Below are 27,439 nucleotides of genomic sequence, written 5' to 3' on the forward strand. Positions count from 1 at the left end.
TGGTGGCAACAGACGTCTTAATTCCTATCCTCCTATCCTATAGCTCTGGACGATTTCCGCTTGTGTTAGCAAACATTCGTCCATCCCCTGGCAGTCGCCCGGCTCTACGGTTATCCCGAGGTAGACATCTCGGGCTAACGCGTGGGCTGCCTCGTTACCGGGTACGGATATGTAGTGACGTCATGGCGGTCACGTGACGCGGCTTGACGGCGGCCCCGCCCTCGCTCTCCTCGCCCGCTGCTCGGTTCAAGGCCATATGAAGGCAGTAGTAAAGCTTTCGCTTTAAAACTGTGCTTACGAACAAAATATTTCGTGCTTAGAATGCCAAACCTTTCAATTTTTTGTGCGCGGCCTCTTAGCAATGTATTTTTTTTTTATCGGAAATAGTGCTTCATGTGGCCTTTTGAGTACGCTTTCACTTTTTCACGAACTTACAGGAATTTCTCGTCAGTTGCAAATTACAACTACCTACGGAACCTGTCAATGCAAACGTTTTCATCAGATAACTTATCGCTCTGTCACTTTCTGCGAAGAAAGACGCGACTTCATGTTTTACTTACATCTAAGTGTTTCCTCGCAGGTTCTTATCCTCATGACAAAGGCGGATGAAGAGATCATGATGGATAACGAGAACGGTGAGTGCACCTCCCTGGTAACCTTACAGGCCTGTTTCTTGAAAGGAGAAACCGCTTTCAGTTACGATTTACACTGAGGACTTCATCAGAACGCTAACGGAAGTAAAATTTCGAGTAGAAAAAATGACGCACAATATTTATGCACAGCAGCCTGTCACAGATTACACCAAGTTGTTAGCAATGTGCGTTTGATTATAGAAAGAGGGCGAAGTTGTGATGTCAGTATACAAACATAAAACATTTTAAAGGTTTTTTTCCTCTGTGCCGGCCCCAGAGGGCCTAACTGAATGGTCGATAGGGAAGAAAATCACAGTAAATTGTGCTGAAAAAAAAAAGGGTCCACTGCATTTCCGCGGAATCCGACACGGTATAGGAGCTCCGGACAAGATAGAGTTTTCATTCAACTCGCAACAACCTTAGAAAGCGCCGCAGCTTTTTTTTTTAGCAGCAGTTTAACCGCACTTAGGTTGTTATTACTGAGAAATAAATTTCCGAAAAGGGATAAGAGTAATCCGCAGCCGACGAAAATCAGACTACGTACGGATGCGACGCTCGTCACAGCCTCCGCCCGCTGACACGAATTCGGGCGCCCGTTGCTGTTGAGTGCCTCACCCGAACTGTGCGGCCCCTGAGGAACGACAGTTTCTTTTACGCAAAAAGCGTCTCCGTGGAAATGTAGGAGCGAGTCGCCGCGCAATACGGCTGACAGCTTCAAATAAAGTTGTTTCTTGCTGTTAGCCATCCTCAGCGATCGATACCGCACTCTGGAGCACTACTTTCGTCCGGTGTACGGAGCAGTGACGAGCAGAGTGCACAAAAACTACTACATTCGTCAATAATTACCGGAAGCCTAGACAATGCCCAGCCTGGGTTGCGATGGCACACGGAGCCCGTCGAGGCGTTGTCGGAACAATTCTGAATCAGTAATGTCACTACCGGTCGTCAAGTCCGGTTTGGGGGTTTCATATTGTGTGTGATGTCCCGCTCTCACAGTCTTTTTGCTGAGTCATGATCATGACTTCTAATGACCACGTGATATGTCTAGTCACGTGACATTGACCACTGCGAAAGAGTTCATATAAACATTCGGTATCGATTAATTGACTTTTCATCGATTAGTCACGATGAGTTAATACATATCATGTGTAGTCATAAACACGCCAACCACATACACACGTAACCGCCCTGCATACATCTCAAATCTCACCTTCTCAAGTGTGACTCAGAACGCCGCCAAACGATTCGACCAGGTATGCATGCCACTGCATAAAAATGGAACTAATTCTAACGATTTTATAATTTCCTCCCGTCCTTAAAACTGGTTGGCGCTGTTTGTCCTTCCAGAGAGGGCTAACGTAAAGCCTAGGCCTTACGAAGCCTAAATGTTACTCGACATAGTGGCCGAATGCTTTAGAGTTAGTGCCGGCATTCAAAATTAAAATTGTCTTGGCATTAAATTAAAAATTAAAATGCTTATGACGCTTTCTAACGTTACACTTTATGATTGCCACATACAGATGGGCACAGTCAAAGTGCCGTCACCTTATCATACGAAACGACAGCGTTAATGCGTTCCCAGATCCATAATATTAACACCGCGCTAAGCAACAAGGACCAAGATTTTATTTGAAGTAAGCACGTCAATTTATACATACACAAGAACTACGCACATGCGCATGGTCAAAGACAGATGTATTGTTTAAAAAATGCAAATAAAGATAACACCGCATCAAAGGCTCGTGCAGTTATCGCCGATATGCAATCCCCTGTGCAACAGGCTCGTTTCCTTGGAGGTTAGGGATACTGAAGGTGTGCTGACGCAACAGCTTGTTTTTCTGATGATATGGAAGGCCTCTGCTATCTCTCTTGTGCGCCGATCATTGTGCACGAGCAACACTTCCGTGTCGACAAAATATGGTTTACATTGACACGTGAACCAATGCTTGGCTAAGTTAGTCTCTTTTTTCCCAAGGAATTTGCGTGCTCCATAATGCGTACATTAATACATCGGCCGGACTGACCTATGTTCGTAGAACGACAAGACAACGGGATCTGGTAGACAATGCCAGTCCTGCACAGAACATACTGATTGACATAGTTGATGTTAAACACTTTCCTCTTTCTATGTCCTTCGCTTTTTCTTTGTATTGCGGCCCCTACTTTACACAGTTTATTAGGAGCTGAAAAACGAACACAACTCCGTACTTAGCCCCACTTTTCTAAAACCGATGCGACAGGTCGTGAACATATGGCATGACAGTCACTCTCTTTCTTTATTTTTGACTAGACTGGGCATCTGAGGTGCGCTCAGAGGACTTCACTGCTTTTAATACTTTATCAACACTTGCCACAGTAACCGAGTCCGGGTATCCTGCTTCCCTGCACTTGCGCACTTGGGCTAGGAGACTGCTGCTCATTTGATGAAGGCATGATTTGTTTACTGCCATACTTAAACAACTAGTAACAATTCTAGCTTTTACCAGTTTTGAATGGAACGACTTATAGTTCAGTAGGGGCTTCTCGCTTCGGGGGGAATATTGCCAACACACATGGTCTGGTTCAAAAGTCAGTTTTAAATCAAGAAATTGCAAGCCATTTTGCTGGGGGACTTCATGCGTAAACTTCAGTCCCGAGCCAATTTGTGTAAGAACGTCAAGAACTCGTGACAAAAATTCAAGATCCAGGGCCGTAACGGAAAATGCGTATGACTGTTCTGGCTAATTCATTCGACACTTCTCTATCAACGCGACTCAGAAAGATATTGCTCAGGATAGGGCTACCCTAGTACCTATGCAGACGCCCGACTTTTGCATAAGTACTTTGCCTTCCCACATAATATGCGTGTTATTGAGGCAGAATGACAACAGTTCTAGAAAGGACGCGGTTGGAATACCACAGGAACTCTGGGATAGTGTGTGTTTCCTTCGTTCTTGGTCCTTGCTGCTTAGCGCGCTTTTAATATCATGGAGCATTTCCAACTCGCCCAAGCTGCCGTTCTTCTGCGTTCCCAGATGTTTGGCTACCAAGTCATTATGCACATTTGTGAGATCGCCAGCAACGAAGGCTTATCTGGAGCCTTCGTCAAGAAATTATATGGCATGCAGACTGAACAGGGGTGAAAGTAAAAAAAAAATCGAGCAAATGTTCCTGCCGATTCAAACATGAGCGGAAATTCTTCAACGCTGTGCAAGCTCAGTCCCTCGATTGGCCTGAGCAGCTGTTTGCGAGTAATGATGACGGAATACGAAGTCCATGCCTCAGCGGCCAGGTTGCGTTACTCGATTCATTTTGCATCAGTTAACGGAAAGGACTCCCACTCCTGTGTCTGAGAATAAAAATGGTTCAAAAATGTGCTCACGAAACAGTGCACTACGATGGAAGCTTGCGTAGAATCGAGAACAGGCCGTGTAAGAGGGTAAACTACAGCTTGCAGAAAAAGGGAGGTACAGCGAACCCTGGTTAACCCCACCGTTTCTCTGCGAGCCCTATCAGCAGAAGTAAAGCAACGGAAGAAGTATATTGCAGGCACCATAATTCTCTAGCTAACGGCGGGCTCCAGGCTATTTGAAGGAGGTGGAAAACAAGAGGAGCGCGTAAATAGTAAAAAGAGAGTAATGAGAGATTGGGGTGTGAAACGCTACGGCAGAGTAACTTGTAGACTGGCCGCTCCCTTTGGTTTGAACATGTCGAAGCTGCAGAATTCACGCTGCGGCACCAAGCCACCGAAGCGGAGCAGTGCACGCTGGCTGTTCTTGGGTTACATAGCGTGGCGGTCGCTTCGAAAGTGCATAGCCCCCCCCCCCCCCCCCCCCCCGCTCACACGATGCACACACGCCAGAAGCGGCTGATAAATATTCAGCAGCGAAGAGCCCTGGCAGGCGTAGAAGAGAGCAGGAGCGTGTATGCGCAAGAAAGAAAGCAATCGATCTCCTCGCGATAGAGGAATAAAGGGAGAGGCGCGCTGTTGGCGCCCTTCTCGTCACCTCTGCATCCCAGCCGTCGGTCTGCGCACATCCCATGCACCCAGAAGTTGGGATGATGCGTGCCGCCTGGCGGTGCAGTTGTTACTGCGCCCCTGTGCTGATGATGCATAAGCAGCAGCAGCAACGTCAAGCGGCGCCTAGTCGATATCCTTGGGGCGTCGACGACGCGGCTTAATGTTTGGGAAAATCAACAAGGAAACGGGAGGAACAGGAAGCGCGGGAAAACGGTAGACAACCTCGATTCCTCTCGTCGATGTAAGCAAAGTGTGTTTGTCGTCAGCACCACGCAGAGAGAGAGGGAATTAATTTAATTAGCCTCTTGCTTGGATCAGCCTCTTGTGGGTCTGAGCTCGTCAGCGCAGTCTGCGAGCAGGAGGCAGAGAGCATGTGCGTTTGCTCTTTCTTTTTGTTTTTCGACAAATATCATGCGGGAACTAAGAGTGCGGGTCATTGTAAAGCCTCGCTACCAAAAGGGATGATTAGCACGAGCGTACAAATAAGCATGCTCCTTGAACTTCAAACATATATTACAGTTGAAGAGTACGGCTTGAAAAGCGAAAATTGGTTTTGTGTCCGGGTGTAAGTTGAGCATAAACTTGGCTGATAAAGCGCAGGACAGCAAAACCTGCGAACTATTGCTTTGGCATCTAGCTGGCAAGGTGGCAATTCCGCTTAAACTTTCCTAGGAGGCTACAGCTGCTTGAGCTGACTGTTTGCATCGCCAGCATGCGTTCTCGCATTCCGTGTAGGATGCTTTGCTTGCAGCCACAGAACGAGCAGGTTTTTCCTTTCACTAAAGTTTAAAGAATATTTATGCAGTTGAAGGCCAATCAACCTACGAGGTTGATAATGTTGCAGAAAAAGCCTTACGATATGTCGAAAATCTTCCCTATAATGACCACACAGGTTCGTACTTTTTAGAGCACTCCGATCTAAAGGTGGATCAAATATTTGAATTGAAATTGCTCTGTCATATATTTAAGGAATATATCGATCTAAATATCTTGAATTACACTCAAGTAGTAATGCTCCTTATAAGTTAAGACACAACAACTACCGAATGCCACTTGTGCGAACGAACTATGACACCCAAATGCTTTCCTATTTAATTCCCAGTATTCTTAATAAGCATACACAGGCCATGAAAATTATTCAGAAATATGGGTCCGAGAAATCTTTTAAAAAGAATGCTTCTTATTACCTGCTTTCTTGTTCTAGCAATTAATGGTTTGTTGATAGAAATATTCATTGTTTCTGATGCTTCGGTGACTCTATATTTTCTTGCATTTCTGACTTTATTCACACCTTGTAACTATTCAGTGTATAATTTAGTCATTGCAAAAGTATGCACTTTCCTTATCGTTTACTTTTAAAACAAAGTGAACAATGAGGAAAGTGCGTTCTCTATGTCATAAGTTCTTGTTCCTTTTGCTGCTTATTCTGAGCTGTGCGACGGATGCTTGGGCCCCGTCAGGCAGATCACATCTGCCTTTCGCCCCTGCACCTGAGACGTTATTGCCTGAGTAAAGAATATATATATATCTATATATATCTATATCTTTATATAATTGGCAATTCTCAAATCTAGGTAGTTATCAGCTTTGGAAAATTGAAATACTTTGGGTCATTTTGACAGCAAAACAAGCCCAAGGCGTCAAAGATGGTTTGCTTTATGGGGGTTTAACGTCCCAAAGCGACTCAGGCTATGAGGGACGCCGTAGGAAAGGGCTCCAGAAATTTCGACCACCTGGGGATCTTTAACGTGCACTGACATCGCACAGCACACGGGCCTGTAGAATTTCGCCTCCATCGAAATTCGACCGCCGCGGGCGGGATCGAACCCGCGTCTTTCGGGTCAGCAGCCGAGCGCCATAGCCACTGAGCCACCGCGGCGGCTACGGCGTCAAAGAGAGTTTACGAAGGCATTAAAGTGAGGCAGTGCTGTATCCGCCTTGCAACCCTTCTGTATGTGCACGCTCCTTCGTGTACAGTCATGGACAAATGTTTGCTTGATGCGGATTCACGAAAAAAAAAGTATTGCGGGGCAGTTAGGCACAGCAGGTAAGTGAAAAGCATAGAAGCGCCAAGAGTCATGCGTGGTCCATCTGGTAGAATACCACCTTACTGGCAAGCGAGGCAACGCCGAAATTAATTTCTTTCCGCGAATCTGCATCCCGCAAAGTTCTGTCCAACACTGTTCCCGCTTGGGCACGGGTAAATCCTCCTGTCCGTGTTTCTCGTCATCACAAGTGCCTAATTTACGGGACATGTTTATCTCACTTTGCCGTTCTCTTCGTACTTTGCGCCCTTCAACGTCAATTTTCTCCTCTTTAAAGAATGCAGAAATAATTTCTTGTTTCCTGACGTCCACCCTTGTCGTCAATTCGTCATTTCTGTGAAGTGATACGAAAGTGGTTCCTGCGCTTGTTCTCCAGTATATTAAGATATGCATTATAGATGACGTGCACAAAACGGCGGCTGCTGACAGGGTCAATGAAGGATTTCAACCTAATATACCCATTAGATGCCTCGCGCAGTACGGTCCTTTTGCGCAGTTAGCAGCGTTGTTCAATGCAGGAAATGGCAACAATCTCCAACAGTCCTTTGTCGAGGTTCCCGGTGTCGTTTGTGCAGTTAGCGAGTGGTGGAGGTTTACGTCGGGTGCAATATATGACGCAACCGCCGGGCAGCTCGTTGCAAACGTCGTAAATGTGCCGCTCTCGGCACCTCTGGGCGGTTGGCGAGAAGTCGTCCCGAAAGGGAACGCTTCGAGGCATGTTCTCCAGCCCGGTCGTAAAGCCACTTGACCACGAAGCATGCAGCGAGCGGCGAAAGGGCCGAGGTATCTGTGGCTCCCGGAGGATGCCCGTGCCAAGCAACAACGGTCTAACAAATTTTCGGAGCCGGGTCGGCTGCTCAGCGCACGTGCGAAACCCTGATTGCAGCGACGCCAGCTTACGCAGCAGGCATCCCTTCGTCTACACAGAAGCAGCGGTTGCTACCCGGGCAACGACGACGGCAGCCTCAACACATTCCCACATTGAATTCGTACGTGACTCGAGCGGACGCAGCCATAAACCGCGGCCATCGCACGTAGGAAGAGACACGCACACGGGAACGCCTCGTCCACCCGCTACTCTAGCGGTGCTCCATTGTTGCTCTGGATTTCGCAAAGCGCTGAGAGAACAGGGAACGGATCTGGCTTGCCCTGGACAGCGCCTACTTCGAGCTTTATGGCCTTAAGATTAATTGGCGCATGTGCCGAAAAGACCGCTGGGGCGGATTGTTGCCGCGTTTCTATGGGGCCCCACGGAGAGTCGTGCTTCACTGCTTCCTCTTACTATCGATGACTGTACCGTTTTTTTCACGCACTATCTACGGACAGCAATCAATTATGATTTGTCATTATCGCGCGAACAATAAAAAAGCGATTCGTCTCAACGCATCCCCTCATTTTAGGAGAACGCTGTCGGCCTCCAGTGTCATGTACCGTATATCACACGAATAAAGGCATTATTATTACTATTATTATTATTATTATTATTATTATTATTATTATTATTATTATTATTATTATTATTATTATTATTATTATTATTATTATTATTGTAGAATTCCATGTTCCCGCTACTCTCCACAAATTGCCGGATGAAATCATTATGGCTAGCCCTGGAGGCAAGCTGAGAGATTTTCTGAAGAATGAATAATAATAATCAATCAATCAATCAATCAATCTTTATAATAATAATAATAATAATAATAATAATAATAATAATAATAATAATAATAATAATAATAATAATAATAATAATAATAATAATAATAATAACAATAACAATAATTGTTTTTTGAAGGAAATGGCGCAGTATCTGTCTCAAATATCGTTGGACACCTGGACGGCGCCGTAAGGGAAGGGATAAAGGAGGGAGTAAAAGAAGAAAAGAAGGAAGAGGTGCCGTAGTGGAGGGCTCCGGAATAATTCCGACCACCTGGAGATATTTAACGTGCACTGACATCGCACAGCACACGGGCGCCTTAGCGTATTGCCTCCATAAAAACGCAGCCGCCGCGGTCGGGTTCGAACCCGGGTAATAATAACAATTGTTTTTTTGGGGAAAGGAAATGGCGCAGTATCTGTCTCATATATCGTTGGACACCTGAACCGCGCCGTAAGGGAAGGGACAAGGGAGGGAGTGAAAGAAGAAAGGAAGAATAGGTGCCGTAGTGGAGGGCTCCGGAATAATTTCGACCACCTGGGGATCTTTACCGTGCACTGACATCGCACAGCACACGGGCGCCTTAGCGTTTTTCCTCCATAAAAACGCAGCCGCCGCGGTCGGGTTCGAACCCCGGAACTCCGGATCAGTAGTCGAGCGCCCTAACCACTGAGCCACCGCGGCGGGTCGAACCCGGGTAAAGAATGAATTTTTTTTATTTGGTTTTTGGGGAAAGTAAATGGCGCAGTATCTGTCTCATATATCTTTGGACACCTGACCGGCGCCGTAAGCGAAGGGATAAAGGAGGGAGTGAAAGAAGAAAGGAAGAATACGTGCCGTAGTGGAGGGCTCCGGAATAATTTCGACCACCTGGGGATCTTTAACGTGCAGTGACATCGCACAGCACACGGCGCCTTAGCGTTTTTCCTCCATAAAAACGCAGCCGCCGCGGTCGGGTTCGAACCCGGGAACTCCGGATCAGTAGTCGAGCGCCCTAACCACTGAGCCACCGCGGCGCGGTCGGGTTCGAACCCGGGTGAAGAATGAATGGAAAAGTTAATTTTAGGATTAGTGCAATCTGTTTCTCCTTATTAGATTTTGCGCCAGCATGCACTTTTCAGTTTTGTTTTGAATGGGCTTATTAATTTTTAGTGTGCTCTTTTCATGTTTACTGTTATTTTGTTTTCTTGGTCTATATACGAATGAGTCATGCTTTTCAGTCACTATGTTTTTTTCTGGCACGGTTCTACAAGCCATCTAAAGGCTTAGACCGGCCTGTCGCTCCTGTATTTGCTACGGACGGTAACAAAATAAATTATTATTATTATTATTATTATTATTATTATTATTATTATTATTATTATTATTATTATTATTATTATTATTATTATTATTATTATTATTATTATTATTATTATTATTATTATTATTATTATTATTATAGAGCATAAGGGCATTCAGACCATTCCAAGTTTCTTCGCTCCTGCACTCCCTCTCCCCTCTGGGGAGAATGCAAAAGTTGTTTAATTCTCTTTGTCTTCACCTTGATATATTCGAAAATTCTCTCCCTTCCTTTATATTGGATGTCCGCGACGTTCCACTTTGAGCACTTTTTTTCTCATACATAACTTCCCCTTTCATGCATTTTGTCTTTACTACACTTGTGCATTTGCACCGTTATTATATTGTTTTTTTTCTCCTTAATTGTTCATCACGTCTACTTGTTTTCATTAATATTATTTCTTTAATAATGTGTACTCACGCCTGATTGTCTGTAACGCGTTCACTAATTACATTTCTTATTGTGTATGATTGTATTTCTAGCTTGTATTTCAGAGGTTTCTTATTATTTCACATTAGTATTGGCTTTATTCTTGTTTGTATTTTGCTATATGCTGTACTTGGCTGTTATCGGTCGTTCTTGTGTTCATTCTCTTTGTTTGTTGTTTCATTAGTTATTTTTATGACTGTTGCCTGTTCTAGCTGTTTCCATTTACCGCTGTTCTCGCTGTTTTCTTGTTTTCGCTTTTTTGCTTCATGCTTGCTGTCACGCCTAGTTTATGTCTTTTTTTTTCTATCGCCTTGACTGCTGCATTACCTCCCCTGAGTGTCTTCCTTTGTGGTGAAATAAATTTACATTTTGTGCGTGTGAATGATGTACCAGCACCAAGACCTTTGGGTTGTTCCTGGGCACCGAAAAATAAAGACTTATTTATTGATTAATTGATTGATTGATTGATTGATTGATTGATGATTATGTTGCATGCTTCCGAGCTGACGGTTGATCGCGGTCAGCCCTGACTTGGATATATATTACCAAAATGCCCGAGGTATTCGGACTAAGGGACCTGTATTTTTTTCCAATGTATTAGCCTCTTGTTCTTCGGCTGTAGTAATTACTGAGACCTGGCTGTCTAGCGAAGTTAACTCAGGTGACTTCTTTCGTAATAACTATTCTGTTTTTCGAAGTGACCGCCCTGAATCAGCTTCTAAACAAAAGGGAGGGGGAGTGCTCATTGCTATTGACAGTTCCGTGCAGTGCGTTCGGCGCGTTCCGACCTGGAAACCATCGAAGTATCTGTATGGTTAGAGCTCACTTTAACTCGACATCAAAAACTTTTATTGGCAGCTTTCTACATTTCCCCTAATCTGCCTCCTTCTGCCTACGATGATGTACTACATTCTATCGAATATGTTATCACTTCTCGTAGCAAGCACGAATTACTCATTTCAGGAGATTTTAATACTCCAGGTATTAACTGGAATACCTTTACATATTCTCACAATCATTATGTAGTCAGTAAGTGCAACCGGCTTTTAGATTTCACAGATTTTAACACCTTGCAGCAACACAAATTAATTGAAAGCTGTTGGGGTAATGTTCTTGACATTTGTTTATCTAATTTTGAAAATGTTCGAGTCTCGACATCTGACATCTCACTCGCTGTGACAAATTACATCCTCAAATTCTAATAACGGCTTCGGTTTCTGTCCCACTTTCTGCTAATTCAAATCGTGCGGGGAACTCCCCCCGTTTCGCTTACGCACTTGGCGACTATGTTGGTCTCTTCGGTTTTTTCTCTTCTGTCGACTGGTCCGTTTTAAGCGAAATCAGCGATGTTGACGAACAAGTCAGTCGCTTCACTGAAATAGTTCTCAATGGTATGCGCCAGTACATACCTCTGCACACTCCTACTCGCAGCAAGTTTCCGTTCTGGTTTTCCAAGGAACTTAGAACAGCGCTGAAACTTAAGGAGCGGGCCCACCATAAAGCGAAACGCCCTGGGCTGGATACATGGGCAGATGAATTTCGCCGCTTGCGTTCCCTTTGCAAACGCCTGTACAAGCGGGATCATCAGTCATATATTGAATATTTAGAGAATAGTGCCTCTAATCCTCCTACTGAATTCTGGCGATACGCTCGCAAGCGTTCGAATAAATCTGATAGTCATATTCACTTATTGACTGTCATGGTAATGAAATTCGGAATGTCGCTGACGGCTTTGCTCAACACTTTTCCTCCGTGTACAAATCTCCACGTTGCGATTCCGTATGCCTTCCAGCTGGCGCACCTAATTCCGTTCTTCTTGACGAGAAGTTAGTAAGTGAGAGTCTTAAGTGTTTGAAGCCATCTTTGTCCCCTCGACCTGACGGCATTCCAGCCGCCATAATAAAAGCCTTCAATAGTACCTTCGTCCTTGTTTTAACCACGATATTTAGTAACTGTTTGAAAAATTCTGCCTTTCCCCGCGTGTGGAAAACGGCGCGTGTTTTCCCTGTCTTCAAATCAGGAAACAAATCTGATGTTTCGAACTACCGCCCCATTTCTCTTCTTTGTGCAACCTCTAAGCTTTTTGAATTAGCCTTGCACAAAGTACTTTCCTTCCACCTCAAACATGTAATCATACATAATCAGCATGGTTTCATAAAAGGTCGTTCTACTACAACTAACCTTGTGACTTTTATGACATATAGATCAGCTGAAGTCCTTCAGAGGAGTCAGGTAGACGCTGTGTACTGCGATTTGAGCAAAGCTTTCGACGTTGTTACTCACTCATTACTTCTTCAAAAGCTTCTGCTGTTTGAGATCGACGTTTCAATTGTAGCCCTCCTACGCAACTATCTTCTTGATCGGTCCTGCTTTGTGAGTGTAAATGGACAGACCTCATTTGTTTACACTCCAACCAGCGGAGTTCCTCAGGGCTCGGTATTAGGCCCGCTTCTGTTCTCTCTTTTTATCGATGACGTTTCCTCCGTGGTCAAAAACTCCTCGTTTCTCCTTTATGCGGATGATATAAAAATGTTCAAGGCAATACATACAATCCATGATTGCTTGTCATTGCAATCGGACATATCCGCCTTCTCTGATTGGTGCTTGAAGAATGGGCTCAATCTCAATTCATCTAAAACCAAGGTTCAAATTTTCAAATTCAAAACTTTATTTCCAACGACTCGTTGGGGGGTCATCAGGCAAAAAAGCTGCCATTGGCAGCTTGAGGGTGCCTGATGCCCGTACAAGGCAGCAGCATATAGCCAACACAAAATTCTGAACACATGTTCAGTTACACTTTCACAGAAATTGACTCAATGGAACACATTCGAAACACATTAAAACACAGCACAAGAAAGTATACAGTACGAAAAACATAAAGGCAATGAAAATACATTGAATACGATTAGCTGCACAAAAACTGGGATGAGAAAAAAATTTCACGTGTCTGTTTTCTATTACATGCGCTTAAGTCAAAATTTGCAGACAGTAATTTGTTAAGCAAGCACGGCAACTTGTGCGTGAGCGACTGTAGCATATAATTTGTACGTCTGCGTGGTATCAGCCATGTCTCAGATCCACGGGTGCGACAATCACTTTTCTGTTTCTGCAAATGCGAAAGGAATTTTATGAGGCTCTTAAACTTTTCATCGGAAAATAAGTATGAGTACAGTAGACGGAAATCGTAAATTTTTCCGACGCTTATTATGTTATACCGTGTGAACAATGGTGCAGATGAATGAAGGTTGTCTCATTTACGCGTAAAACGCACAGTCTTCTCTACTCTTATTCTGTGAATGGTAGGCCGCTGCCCAGGGTTGATGAAATTAATGACCTCGGCGTACTATTCGACCGTAGCCTAAGCTTCTCGTCTCATACAAAACGCATTGCTCTACGGGCTATGCGTACACTCGGCTTCATCTGCAGGCTTTCGAGAGAGTTTCGAGCCCCACTTCCTTTCTTAAAGCTCTACCTCTCCATATGCTTGCCGCTTTTGGAATATGCGTCTGTTGTTTGGAGCGGCACTTGCCAGTCGAACTGTGAAAAAATCGACAGAGTTCAGCTAAAGTTTTACGCATATTTCAACATCGGTTTTCTTGCAAAACTTCCAGCCCTCGTCCCAGACGGAGTAACTCACTGCAGCTTCCTTCTCTTAGCTGCCGTCGCGTGAGGGCAGATATAATTTTCTTGTATAAACTTCTTCATGGTCACATTCTATGCCCTCAGCCCCTAGCGCGAATCCTTTTGCGTGTACCGCGAAAGAGCATAAGGGTATTCAGACCATTCCAAGTTTCTGCGCTCCTGCACACCCTCTCCCCTCTGGACAGAATGCAAGAAAGAGAGAGAATGAAGGAAACGCAGGGAGGTTAACCAGATGTGAGTCTCCGGTTTGCTACCCTACACTGGGAATGGGGGATAGGGGTTAGAAAGATGACAGAGAGGAAAACGAAAAAAAAAAGGAACGTGCACACATGGAGACACACACACACAAGGCGTTCCAGATAAAGTCTTTCACACAGGCCGGTAGATTGTAAGAAGCGCAAAAGCGCTTGCACGGCCTTCTTCTGCGACGGTAGGTCCTTTCGATGTTGTAGAATTCTTTTTTCGGATAGCGGTTGGTCGTCCAGTTGGTCAAGTTCGTGGCTAAGGCATGCCCTCTGTGGACAGTACTGCGGGCAGGAGCACAATATATGGCTAATTGATTCTTCATGGCCGGAGTGGTCACAGGTTGGGGTGTCGGTCATCCCTATGCGGAAGGCATAGGTTTTAGTAAAGGCAACACCCAGCCAAAGTCGATATAAAAGCGTGGCGTCTCTACGGCGAAGCTGTGATGGCGCTCGAAGACTTAATGTTGGATCAAGTGAGTACAGTCGCGTATTTCTTAAATGTGGCTCATTCCATTGCGACTCGGTGCACTGCCGAGCAAGTAGACGGAGCTTCCGTGCCGCGTCAGTTCTAGAAAGAGGAATTGGGACGTGGCGCTCCTCAGTATGGGCTGAGCGGGCAGCGTGATCCGCCCGTTCATTGCCGATAATCCCGCAGTGACTTGGAAGCCACTGGAACGTTATTTCATGGCCGGCATCACTTATATGGTGCAACGTCTCTGTAATATGGAAGATTAGTTGTTCGTGCGATCCGCGTCGTAGAGGTGACAGTAGAGACTGTAGTGCCGGCTTCGAATCGCAGAATATTGTCCATTTGTGTGGCGGTTCATCACCAATGTGATGAAGGGCAGTTAAGAGCGCTGCCAGCTCTGCTGCCGTCGATGTTGTCGCGTAGGTCGTCTTAAATTTGATTGTTGTAGCTTTCGCTGGAATGACGATTGCCGCCGCGGAGCTGCTTGGAAGGACAGATCCATCAGTGTAAAAATGCGTTGAGTCACGGTAGTTCTCGTACAAATGTAGTAGCGTGAGCTGTCTAAGGGCTGGTGATGACAGATCAGCTTTTTTCGAGGTACCAGGTATTGCGAGGTTGATTTTTGGCTGAGCGAGGCACCATGGAGGGATCGAAGGCCTCGCAGCCGGAGTGAAACAAGCTGGCAATGATTCATCATATGCAGTTATCGTTTGGCTGAAAGATGTGTGTGGCCTGTCCGCTGGTAGAGAGGCTAAATGGTGACGAGGATTCCTGGCTAGATGCCTTATATGGGTCCTGAGTACTTCAGTTTCAATGTGGGTCTTGACAAGGTGGTCTCTAGCGATTGCTATCGTAGCCACTGTTGAAGCACTCTGAGGCAGGCCTAGACAGATCCGGAGCACTTGACCCTGGAGACTTTGTATTGTGCGTAGATTCGTTTTGCCTGTGTTGTTTATTGCTGGCAAGCTGTATCGCAGAAATCCTAGAAAATGCACCCTGTACAGTTGTAACATGGCACTAGGCGACATTCCCCAGGTCTTGCCTGCAAAAACTTGAACAGGTGGCAGATGCCTGTCAACCGTTTTTTCACGTATGATATGTGTGGGCTCCATGACAAGTCCCTGTCGATTATGACACCTAGAAACTTGTACGATCGGACCCATCTTATTATTTGGCCATTTATCATTACACTGTAGTTTGTCATGGGTTTGCGCGTAAATGGCACTAGTGCGCATTTCTCGGAGGAAATTTCCAGGCCTCGATTACGGAGGTACATAACAGTTTATGTGGCGGCTCTCTGAATTCTCGCTCGCAACTGTAGGCGTGTTACAGCAGATGTCCATGTGCAGATGTCATCCGCGTACATTGATAGCCTGACTGTGGTTGGCACGTGCTCGAGGAGAGCAATTAGTGTTAGATTAAATAACACGGGGCTAAGTACACCGCCCTGGGGGACGCCGCGGTAGCTATAGTGAAGAGAAGTATGGCCTTCCTCGGTGCTTACAAAGAAGGATCGCATGGATAGATAGCTCCGTATCCATTGAAACATCCGACCACCCACTCCTACCTCTGCGAGAGCAGAGAGGATGGCTTCAAGCGTAACGTTGTCATACGCCCCTTTAACGTCGAGGAATAAGGATGCGCAGAGACGCTTACGGCATTTCTCATGTTGAATGTAGGTCACCAGGTCGACGACGTTATCGATCGATGATCGACCGCGTCGAAGCCCGCCATGGCATCTGGGTAGGTGTTGTGGTACTCCAAGTACCACTCCAGGCGTCCTAGGACCATCCTCTCCATTACTTTGCCCACGCAGCTCGCCAAAGCGATCGGGCGATATGATGAGAGCTCCAACGGCGACTTGCCAGGCTTCAGCAGTGGAACAAGGCGACTTGTCTTCCAGGTTGTTGGTAGCGTGCCATTTCTCCAAGATTCATTGTACACCTCAAGAAGAACTCCTCTCGCTCGCTCCCCCAGGTGACACAGAGCTCGCTCGCTCCCCCAGTGCAGGGTAGCCAACCGGAACATTTTACTGGTTAACCTCCCTGCTTTTCCTCTACCACTTCTCTGTCTCTCTTTAAGGATTTTGGCGAACCGCTATTCATGATATGAGATAACAGACCAAATTCGCCCCACCCCGTTCTTATTCTTCTAGTTATTTCCCTTCCGTGATCCGGATCAGCAGTCACTACCTGCCCTAAGTAGACGCTTCCAGTGCCTCGCTTCCAATTGTGAACTCCTGTTTCCTTGCTATTGAACGTTACTTTATTTTTCTGCGTATTAATATTTAGACCCATCGTTCTGCTCTGCCTGTATAACTCATTGATCATGCTTTGAAATTAAATCTCCCGAGTGACTTAGCAAGGCAATTTCGTTAGCGAATCGCCGATTACGAAGGTATTTCCGATTAACTCCTATCCCGAACTATTCCCATTCCACCCATCTGAATACCTCTAGTAAGCAGGTGGTGAATAGCATTGACGCGATCTGTCTCCTTGCCTGACACCCTTCCTTATTTGGAATTTTATTGCTTACTTTATTAAAGGGGCCATGACATGGTCGTTCTTCATAATGCAGTTTTCTGCTTCTGTAATTAATGCAAGAGCTTATGATTCAATTTCCGAAATCTGGCTGCCCTGGACGCCCTGTATTTTCCAAAAAAATGTGATCAAAATTGAGACCGGGAGACTCCTCCCACCGGCAGCGACCGCCATATTGAAAGCTCTCGTGACATCACTAGCACATGCACGGAGCAACGTTGTCTGCTCTCGTTCAGTGAGGTCTCATTCCCCCCCCCCCCCTTCCCTGTACTTTTGTGGGCGATCGAAGTAGCAGTCGTCCCCCATATATGAATGACTGGTACAGCAAAAGCGATAATAACAGTAACGCAGTTTTTCTTCGGTATAGGTAGGGTCCAGTCACACTATAGGCCGATGCGACGGCGATCGGCGGTAGGGGGGCTGATCGGTACGCAAATGCCGTCGCTGACGCACTGGTCTGTCACGCTAGACCGACGACGACGCCAGCACGATCAACGATCGCGTATCGTAGTAATGTTAAAGAGTCAGCTTAGTGGGAACCAGAAGAGATTTGTGGGGGACTAGTTGGCATAAAATTCTACAAACTTAAGAATTTTAAAACATATTGGACCTCATGCTAGCCACGGCAACATACGCGATGTGCGTGCACCAGCGAAGATGTGCTTTAATTCGGTGCCTGCGCATAGAACCGATCGGCGAGGCAAGCGACACGGGCAGGAAATAGTGCGGCGTTTCCTGCGGTGAGCGGCACCGTATACGGTGCCGCTCACCGCCGCCGTCGCCTGGGCTTGTGCGGCCGAGCGAAAGCTTCACGCCCGGTGAGGCGACGGCCGGAAAAACTGCGCTTGTGTACCTTATCCGTATCGAAAAAAGCGAAACAAGCGGCTACATATCATATCTTCACTCTTTGTTACTAATAAGTGAGGAAATTTTGCCATATTCTTGAATTTCGGTTGACGGTGGACCGCCGGCCCCTTTCGTGACGAGGCTTAGCGAGTACGCAGGATTCGTGTGTGCGATTTCGGCGATTGCGGAGAGCGAATTCGCAAGTTTTAGTGCCTGCAAAAAGCTGTTCAGCGTAGTGCTGGCTACAGTGCCCTCAAAGTGACGACTGCCTACATCGCAGGACGTGAGTACAATAGGGGGGAAGCGCCGATATATGTGACACGGTCTGCATAGCATGTGCAGAAGGCAGCCGACAGCAGCCGTCGGCGTCGACTGTGGACAACAAATCTGGTTGTTTTCATTAATTCAAGTAATGTCCGAACGTATCTTTAGCTAAACAGATCTAAAATTAAATTTTGGTGACATAAGAGAAAGCAGATACAATTAGCGGAAAGCGCCGGTATCCTACGCGAAGCGTTTCCTAAGCAGGCGATATAGCATCATCGGCGCGTATTGCAGTCTTATCATGGTGGGTGAATGAGCAAAAGTGCAATTTGTGAGCAAGAGTACGTAATATTTAAGATAAGGATAACCCACCTGGCGTTTTATGCCACGCAAACGAGCAGTACTGTTTGCGCACAACCATGTAACAACCTCAGTGCGGGGCTGCAGTTGTAATCGTCGCATTCCTGGGGCACAATGCGCACGCACAGCAAATGCTGTACTATTAATTTCGAAGCACTCATTTGGTTTGGTTTGGTTTGGTTTAAGGGGGTTTAACGTCCCAAAGCGACTCAGGCTATGAGAGACGCCGCAGTGAAGGACTCCGGAAATTTCGACCACCTGGGGTTCTTTAGCGTGCACTGACATCGCACAGTGCACAGGCCTCTAGAATTTCGCCTCCATCGAAATTCGACCACAGCGGCCGGGATCGAACCCGCGTCTTTCGGGCCAGCAGCCGAGCGCTATAACCACTCAGCCACCGCGGCGGCTCCGAAGCACTCATTTAGACCGGCGGCGACTATTGATCGGTGCAGACAGTGAAAGCATTCAAGTCACGTAGGGTTTTGCAAGCGGCTTGGTTCCTGCAAAAAGGTTCAATGAGTCGAAGGAAATGTATGTTCGACTTACAAACGCGTGCATGCCGCACGGAAGTCGTCGCACTCGGCACTTTTCTCTGCTCCTTTCGTGCCTCAAGGTTACTGTAGTGCACCTTTTGATAATTTCAGTTTAATTATCGAGCGATGAATAGCGGACAAGAACTTGGCAGCTAGGTACAAAACGCCGCGGCTTTCACGGCGCACATCGGCGAAGGCATGCACGGCACGTGCCGCTTTTCACATACGGGAGCACTTGACTGCTCAAAAGAGGCCCCACTCATAACATACGAACAGCATGCTACTAAGTGCAAATAATAAAGCAGGGGTCCGTCGATTTCTGTTTCCTCAACAATCGGAAAATGGGCGCCACGAGCAAGTCCGCTTTCCCAAGGATCACTAAGCTCTCGTACTAAGTTGAAGGTTTCCCAAAAGAGAACACGGGAAATGCATTTTATTTCGCTAGGCTATAAGAAAAAAAACTTTTCGAGCGACTGCTGTCTACAGTGTACACGCAAGCACCTCAACAGCTCGCAGCAGACGACGCGTTGCAGCAGACGACGCGTGGCGTGTTTGTGCTCGTGACGTCAGCGGTCAGAGGTTTCCAGACCAGCAAGCAGTTCGCAAAAGAAACGAAAAAAAAATCGTTTTAAATATATTTACCGCACAGAATTAACTGAAAATTGGGGGAATTGTAATTTAACCAGTTGGAAATTAAAGGCGATAAGCGGGGTATGCGTGAAAATAGGCTGTCATGTCCCCTTTAAGGACTATGGCGGCTGTGCAGCCGTTGTAGATGCCGTCCAGTGTTTTTACATAAGGCGTGTCTACAACCTGATTCCGCATTGCTGCATGGCTGCTTAGGTTTTTACTCAGTCGAAAGCTTTCTATGAAGGCTATAAATCTATGAAGGCTATAAATAGTGGTTTGTTATATTCTGCGCATTTCTTTATCACATGAATAAATAATTACAAGCGTTTATAACCCTCAGCTTCGGCCTCGATCGGCGCCAGCTCTGCAGTGCACCTTGACGTCACGGCCGATCGGCCAACCTGGTCAGCCACAGTCCTTATGACATAGGCGTCGCCGGCGAGCACTGGTTGTTCCTGTGATGAACCAGTGTTTTCGGTGACGTCACAATTATTGGGAAAAGTGCATCCTGAAGTCACTGGATGCAGGTGGAAGTGCCGAGTGGCGCCTCAGACAACATTCAAAATCATGATAAACGACGTTCCCCTCAACGCCCGAGACTGTCCCTCACATATTTCTCGTAGCCGTATGTGGGCCTTCCTTCTGCAGTTTTAGTTTTGTGTCGCCTTTCACTGACTTCCGACTCGCTCTGATCACGGAAAATGAAATGGAACCGGCAACGAAGTGCTTTAATAACAATCAGTCTCTCTTCCGCACTGTAAATAAGCTCCGAGTGTAAAGCGTGGCTTGACCGGAGGAGAGGTGCCTTTAAACAAAGATATCCGTTCATCACATCTATGTCATTCTGCTGGCATAAATGAGTCATTCGTCTCACTGTAGGCCATACAAGCTAAATGTACTATAGTGTGCGTCGAGCAGCTTGCAGTCAGGAATGATCGATACAAACGCATACGTATGCAAAACGCATAAAGCGTGCCTGTCTTTTCTTGCCGTCTATTCCCCGAACGTAAACTTGAACACTCCAGAGACGCTGCGTGGTGTAAAGAACTTGCCTGACTTCCGTCTTTTTATTGCAGCATATTCTACCGCTTCAAGGAACCACAGAAAGGGGATCGTGCAGTACAAGCAAAAAGTCGAGAGAAACCAGAGTGTTCCTTCCCTTCGGGCTCCGTCAGCGGCAGCGCACGATGGGTTACATTGCGCGCTTGATGCGGACGCGGTGCATGCGGCTGGAGCGTGCAGTCTTCTCGTTTGCGGCGGCCGCCGCCCGAGGCGTTTCCATTGCTCGGAAAGAAGGATCTCGTTCCCCACCTTTCCGAAGTTTGCCTGCATTGATCAGGAGGCCAGAGTAGAGGGCCAGAATTCCATCGTCCAAATGCACATTTTGAAAGGAGCGCAGCGGGCGTGTGATGCTCGCCAGTGGCCCTCTCCTCCTTTCACGCATGGAACGGAAGACAGGAACGAGATATGTCTTTCCCGGCTGTCATGGCCGTGCAGAACAAAGGCAGGGAGATTCCTTTCGGGCCCCGAGGCGGTGCTGTGAGTGCGCAGTGGGCCGCGCATCGGTGCTTGTCGACCCGCTTCCTTCTTCGCGCCACACATATCCGCTTCCGCGCGCAGCGACAGGTGAGGATAGAGCGGGGATGCCCTCGGAGAAATAGCCGCGCCGCCGAGCATTGAGAAATGTGTCGCGTCACATGAGAAGCCAACGTGGCCGGCCCCATAAACACTGGACAGCAAGCTATTTTGTTCTGAGTGCAAGACGCCGGAAATGGAATGTTAGAGCATGCTTGAAGAAGACGCCCCATTTTTGCTAAGTGCCTGCTTCGAAGACGGGGGCAACATAAGAAGGCTCTTGTCCTCGGTGATTACAACATGTACGCCTTAATTTTGCGTGCATGGAGAAATGATAATGAGTGGGAAAAAAATAACTACCCTGTTCATGAACTCGACCCCAAAAAAAGTTTAAAGGGCATTATAATAAAATAATTAAACGAAACGAAACGCTACGTTAAAAAGACTAATTGCCCTCCTGAAAGATAAGTTTTTATTTTCTTAAATGCTTTCTTGGACGCACGGCTCAGGGGTTCCAAATGGTGTGCTGTTATTGCATGAATTCGGGCACACAAAGAATTATGATAGTTGTTTTTTATGCTGATTGAGGTTTCATGCCAAAATACGATTCCGTTGCACATATAGTATACAGCCGGCCTTACCCTTTCGGTAAACTTTTGCTGGATTTTAAAGTGAAAGGTACGTACAGTCTGTCAAAAGTATACAGCCCGGGGGGGGGGGGGGGGGGGTCTGCTTCTGAGCCCTGCAGCGCGGCTCCTCCTGCTTACTCAGGGACCCTAATCTGACGAAGGCGGGAGGAACTTTCTTCCTCAACCTTCTTAATTTTTGCACTGTCAAATGTGCTAAAGAGCCCTGCTACAGCGCTTGTGAGCAAACCCCTTGGGCTGTATATTTTTTTACAAAGACTGTACCTGCTGTGAGGCTCAAACTGCCGGCTTAACTTCAAGTGACATATAAGCTGAGAGATCTAAGCGCGAGAAGTCATTAGGGGAGCGCGAGGAGCGTGTTATTAGCGCTCTCGGATGCGAGCATTGAACGTTGTAACTTCCTCCCGAGAGGTTTCGGCTGCTGACTTGCAGGGCATCTAATCCGCTAACACGAACTTTCAAATTCATCTTGAATAGATATCTATGTGTTCGACTGCGGGATGAATGCAAGCTTGGTTTGAGCAGTAGTCATAAAAAGTGGTGCATATCACAGCGGAGAAAATGTTCGTTCGCTGTCTGAATTGCGTTGTGATGAATACCACGTATCCTCCTCTGTTCGCGTTTTCGCTACTGGCAAGACGACTGATTTTATGCGGGGTAATTGTGACGCTGCCTGTCACAAAAGCGAGGCGCCGCGGGCTCTCGTGGCAGCGATTTCAGATAGACGCGAGGGCGTGGCACTGCATTTGCTTCAGGTAGCGGCAGCAGTGGTTTTCGCGCCGTCTACGATAGAACAAGCAGTCAGCGGACACCACTTTCTAACACCGCCAGTTTCTATGCAAGACTATGCAAGACAGCCTCGAAGATAATCATCAGGTAAGCTTAATTTCATATTTCACGAACTGATTTTTGTTACCAAAAACTTAGTTTAAAATCAGCACAGAGAACTGTGAACATAAGAAATAGCTTCTGCTGCTAATATTTAGTAAGCAAATGCACTGTCATTTTGTAAGTGCAGAGCTCTAAGCATATTTCTGTCAGAACTTTAGTATCGTTCGATTCACTATATAATATTCATGTCACTACAGCTGTAAGACTAACATCAAAGTTTTTGCACAGCTTGATTTTCTTTTGTCAAATGATGTGAGCGAGAGCTTTCGTAAATTATGCAAACTGCTCAAACCATACAACGAAACGTTTCTACGCATGGACGTGACGGTATATTTGACGCCTGCCAGTCAGCGTAAAAGCTCATCCCGTGTGCTGCACAACGCCACTCCTTGCTAAATGTAGGCCGAGAGCATGCAGTTATTTTTTCGTTGCTGAACTAAGGTAATCTTAATGGCAAAACTCAAGTTGGGAAAAGGTGCTTTCGGTACACAAAAGATATAGCCGCCGTCATTTGCCATTCCTATTGGGAAGTTGTGCCTGCAAAAATATAGGTGGAACTTGTCATTTCGGCTGCAGTTTTTCTTTTGTTTTACCTTTTGCGGAGCTCTTTCGGTATTGCCTATTTGAGTAAAGGTTACGGCTGTACGGTGACATTGCACCAATGCTCTGGGCAATTTTCTTTTTAGTCCTTTTTTTGCCCATTTTGTTCTTTGTATCAGGGCTCTGCCAGCATACAAAGCGCGTGAGGGATCGCACATGCCGCATTATTCTACAAGCCAGGAAGTATATAGTCAGTTCTATTTCTGGCATCTTGCTGTGAGATATGCCGGAAACGCGGTTTGGTTTGATCAATGGTTTAAAATTTCTTGCATATTTACAAACAATTACAAAGACAAGCGCTTCATATCATACTACGAAAACACGCCTAAATGTCGCTGGGTTAAATCTTTAGCCGAACGCTTAAATGGCCGCGGAAAGTAATAAAAAACTCGCTTCATACAAAGCTGCATCGCAAAAACCATCGTTCGCAAAAAACACATAAGAGAAAAATGAAAACCGCAGCTTTCATCGAAAATTCAAACATTAATTTTCCAAAAACTCGCTTTCTCTAAATAAAATAGTCCGCTAGCTTCCGCTTTGCCTTCTTAAGTTCGAGCCACGTGGCATTCCAGTTTCCGCGTATTATGCAAAAGCTGGTTTTCAAAAACAGTTGTTCAGCTGAGTTTGCTACTTAACCAGGGCCTTTTTTGTAGCTATACACTAACAATAAGGTGACGTGTAGAAAGTGGAAGATCTGATGCCGAATTAAACTATCAATTTCGTTTAGGTTCTCTCTCTGTGTTACTTCACTGACGACAAGTGGCGCCCAGATAAAATTATTATTTGGTGTGAAAGTCCGCGTGAATTAAAGAGAAGTACAAAGAAGATAGTTCTTATAAAGAATTCCCTACGGCAACAAAATTTGTCTTCCTTTTACTGGCAACGTCTCTGGGCTGACGGAAATTCACTTTACAGGGATGAAAAGCACGGGCATATGAAAGTTTTGGTACGATAATTTTCATCTGGAAAGGGAACGAATAATACATTGCGGTTACAGTTGGTGCAACGCATCGTCTGTGATCTACTGTTTGGAATATGTTTGTTGTGGAACTACTGATCAGTCATGCAGACATTCAGTTTCTTCCGTCGCCATCATGTCCACAGGAATAATTAGAAAAAAAAAACAATATTTAATCTCTAATGAAAGGACTGTGTGAATGTAGAAATGCCGATCTGTGTTCGTCGAATTTATTACATAGAAGCGCGACAGTTGCAAATAAAAGTCAGTCACTGGGTGTGTTTTATATGTTTGTTTAGTTGTACCACAATAAGTACAAAATACGTGCTGGTCTCAAAAGGTATATTAATGCTACGCACTGAACTGTCATTGAACTCTGATGTCGGCAATGGCGAAGGCTGAGCGCTTGTCTTATGTTTTCACGTTGACAAAACATTCATTGCTTCTGTCATTGGTAGCTTTTGTGAAGTATCTTGGCTACAGCACTGCTTTCTTGTCCTTTCAGGACAACATGTCGAAGGCATGTCAGAAGCCAACAAGTCCGCCGCTCCTCTGGCTGCCGAAAACGTGACCGGTCTCCTGAACCTGACGAGTCGCGAAGCGCCGATACAGTTCACCCTTCCTCTGCTCGGCTACGCCATGCCTCTGCTCTTGGTCGTCACCATCATCGCCAACACACTCGTCGTGGTGGTTCTCTCCCAGCGGCACATGCGCACGCCCACAAACATCGTACTCCTGGGCATGGCCATCTGCGACATGATGACGCTCCTTGTGCCGTCACCCTGGTACTTCTACATCTACTCCTTGGGAAATTATGAGAGCATTCTGACGCCAGCGCCCGCGTGCTACGCCTACAACAGCATGCACGAAGTGATCCCAAACTTTTTCCACACGACATCTATTTGGCTGACGCTGCTGCTAGCGGGTCAACGGTATATTTACGTCTGTCATCCGGCCCGGGCGCGAGATTGGTGCACTGTGCCAAACGTGACCCGCGCCATCTGCTGGATCCTGGCTCTCGCCTTCGCCCACCAGTTGCCGCGCTTCTTTGACCGGACCTTCCAGGACGTCCAATTCCGCTGGGAAGATCGCGTCCTGTGGGGCTGCAGCATGCACACAGCTGCGTGGGTCAAAACCCTCTTCGCCGAGCACGCTTATTACATCGCCTACTACGCCTTCAAGGTGGTCTTCGTCAACACGGGCCCGTGCACGCTGCTGGTGGTGCTGAACGTGCTCCTCTTCAGAGCTCTCAAGCGTGCCCGAGACAAGCGGCTGAGACTCTTCCAAGAGCACCGGCGCAAGAGCGAGTGCAGAAGACTGAGGGACAGCAACTGCACCACCATGATGCTGATCATCGTGGTCACTGTGTTCCTTCTGGTTGAAATACCTCTCGCTGTCACAGTTCTCCTCCACGTACTGATCAACACCATGCACGTGCCTGCCGTGTCGTACGACTCGCTCAACATAGTCATTCTGTTCACCAACTTCTTCATCATGCTCAGCTACCCTGTAAACTTCGCCATCTACTGCGGAATGAGCAGGCAGTTTCGGGAAACCTTCAAGGATCTCTTCATGATGGGATCGGTCGTGAGCAGACGAGAAGGCTCCTCCCGGTACTCGATGATGAACGGTCCCAGACCGTCGGCTAATGAGACTCTACTCTGAGCTCTTCCCACGCTGCCACGGCAGGCGCGCCGCCCTCCGCGATGACCCAGGAGCATGCTTATTTACCACTGCTGGATTCCCAGAGGTGTTTGTTAGCCCCAGGCAGCAGCGCATGCGCTCTTCGAGAGGATCGCAGTACTGTGGCGTCTTGACAGTTTTGAACGTCTCCGGAAAGCAAGCATTATGATTCACCTTGCTACACCGATTGCTTCAGCCTGCCATTTTGACATCTAAGCGGAGAACCACGAGAGTGTTTCTAAAATAGGCGCCAGTAATTACGCTTATACTTTACCTGTGAAGCTAGGCTCCGCCGCTGAGCCATTGTCGCCACAGTTACACAGCGGCGGCTCCGTGCGTGTAAGTGCTGGAGCATGAAAAATACAGACAGAAAGGCAACTTAATATATCGTAAGCAGCAGAGCGCGACACGGCTGATAAAGGCTTTCCAGACATTATAATCTTGATTTGAAATACCTTCCATGAAAACTGAGCTGAGGACAAAAATGTGTCTTTGTCAGAGGCACAATACAATAAAGACATTATCTCCAGGACTCCCAGAGAGAGAGAAAAACATTTAGTATGAGCGAAACGTGCAAATATTTCTTTTAACTATAATAGCTTTGACGTGTATTTATTGTGCAATGAAATAACTAATGCGGACAGAAAATAGGCATTAAAAATAACATGTTTCGCAGGTTTATGCCATGCTAGTCACATATGAGGACTCAGATTGTGTAAATAGCTTTTAGGCGGATAAAAACCGACCAACGTTGCTCATACAGAAGCGCAGTTTTTCATTCCACACTTTCACCTCGTAGTCAAAGATGCCTAGAACAGTGTTTGAAACGTTCTTACACTGAATTTTCATACTTCTCTGCGTACTGCGAGTGGCGCATTGCCTTTCGGCTTACATGGAAAGTTGCCATTGCCGCTTTTATAACAATTCAATTCTCAATCCGCTCTTGATGTAGACTGTAGAAAGGATACATAATACAGAGCGAGGATGGCGGTCGTGGACTAGTTCATTATATTTTACACAATTTTTGATGGATTTCAAAGGCAGTGGCGTCACATGTTTAGATTACCACGGTGTAGTGCTCTAGTCTTAAAGGAAGCTCGCAAAACAGCTCGAAGGAGAGCAGCTAATGGCTAGAAATTCGATCATCCCTTTCTCCGGACTAATTAGGCGAGTCCCCAGTTACGTGGCAGGAGTTAAGCGTGCCGACTTCTCCTTGTGCACGTCACAGGTAGGTTTGCTGACATTAAAATGTCATACATTTTGATCTTTCCATTTCCGGCATGCTCACGTTTACTGACTTAGTCGCCCAGCGCGTTCTGCAGAATGTTCGCAATATGCAGAACAGATCTGATGGCCGCTTCTGCTTGAGCCGTAAAACTCAAACGAAAGCTAAAGTTCTATAGAAAAATTATCTGACAGAAACAAACTAAATGATGGGTGTCATAAGGCGA

At 46.3% G+C, this 27,439-nt stretch overlaps 1 protein-coding gene across 8 annotated transcripts in view; it reads left to right on the top strand.

Annotated features, from left to right (window-relative positions):
- SPR (G protein-coupled sex peptide receptor) overlaps positions 1 to 27,439 on the top strand; it is a 352,892-nt gene that overhangs the window by 298,335 nt on the left and 27,118 nt on the right. For 7 of the 8 annotated variants that reach the window (XM_077668286.1, XM_077668284.1, XM_077668285.1 and 4 more), the window contains one exon: positions 581 to 635. In XM_077668286.1, coding sequence (XP_077524412.1) covers positions 593 to 635 — 43 coding nt within the window. In that variant the 5' untranslated portion in view covers positions 581 to 592. Of the gene's footprint in view, positions 1 to 580; positions 636 to 24,810; positions 26,839 to 27,439 lie in introns of those variants that run through there. The other variant, XM_077668289.1, reaches the window with a different exon arrangement.

Source organism: Amblyomma americanum, chromosome 6, assembly GCF_052857255.1.
Source record: "Amblyomma americanum isolate KBUSLIRL-KWMA chromosome 6, ASM5285725v1, whole genome shotgun sequence".
NCBI lineage: Eukaryota > Metazoa > Arthropoda > Arachnida > Ixodida > Ixodidae > Amblyomma > Amblyomma americanum.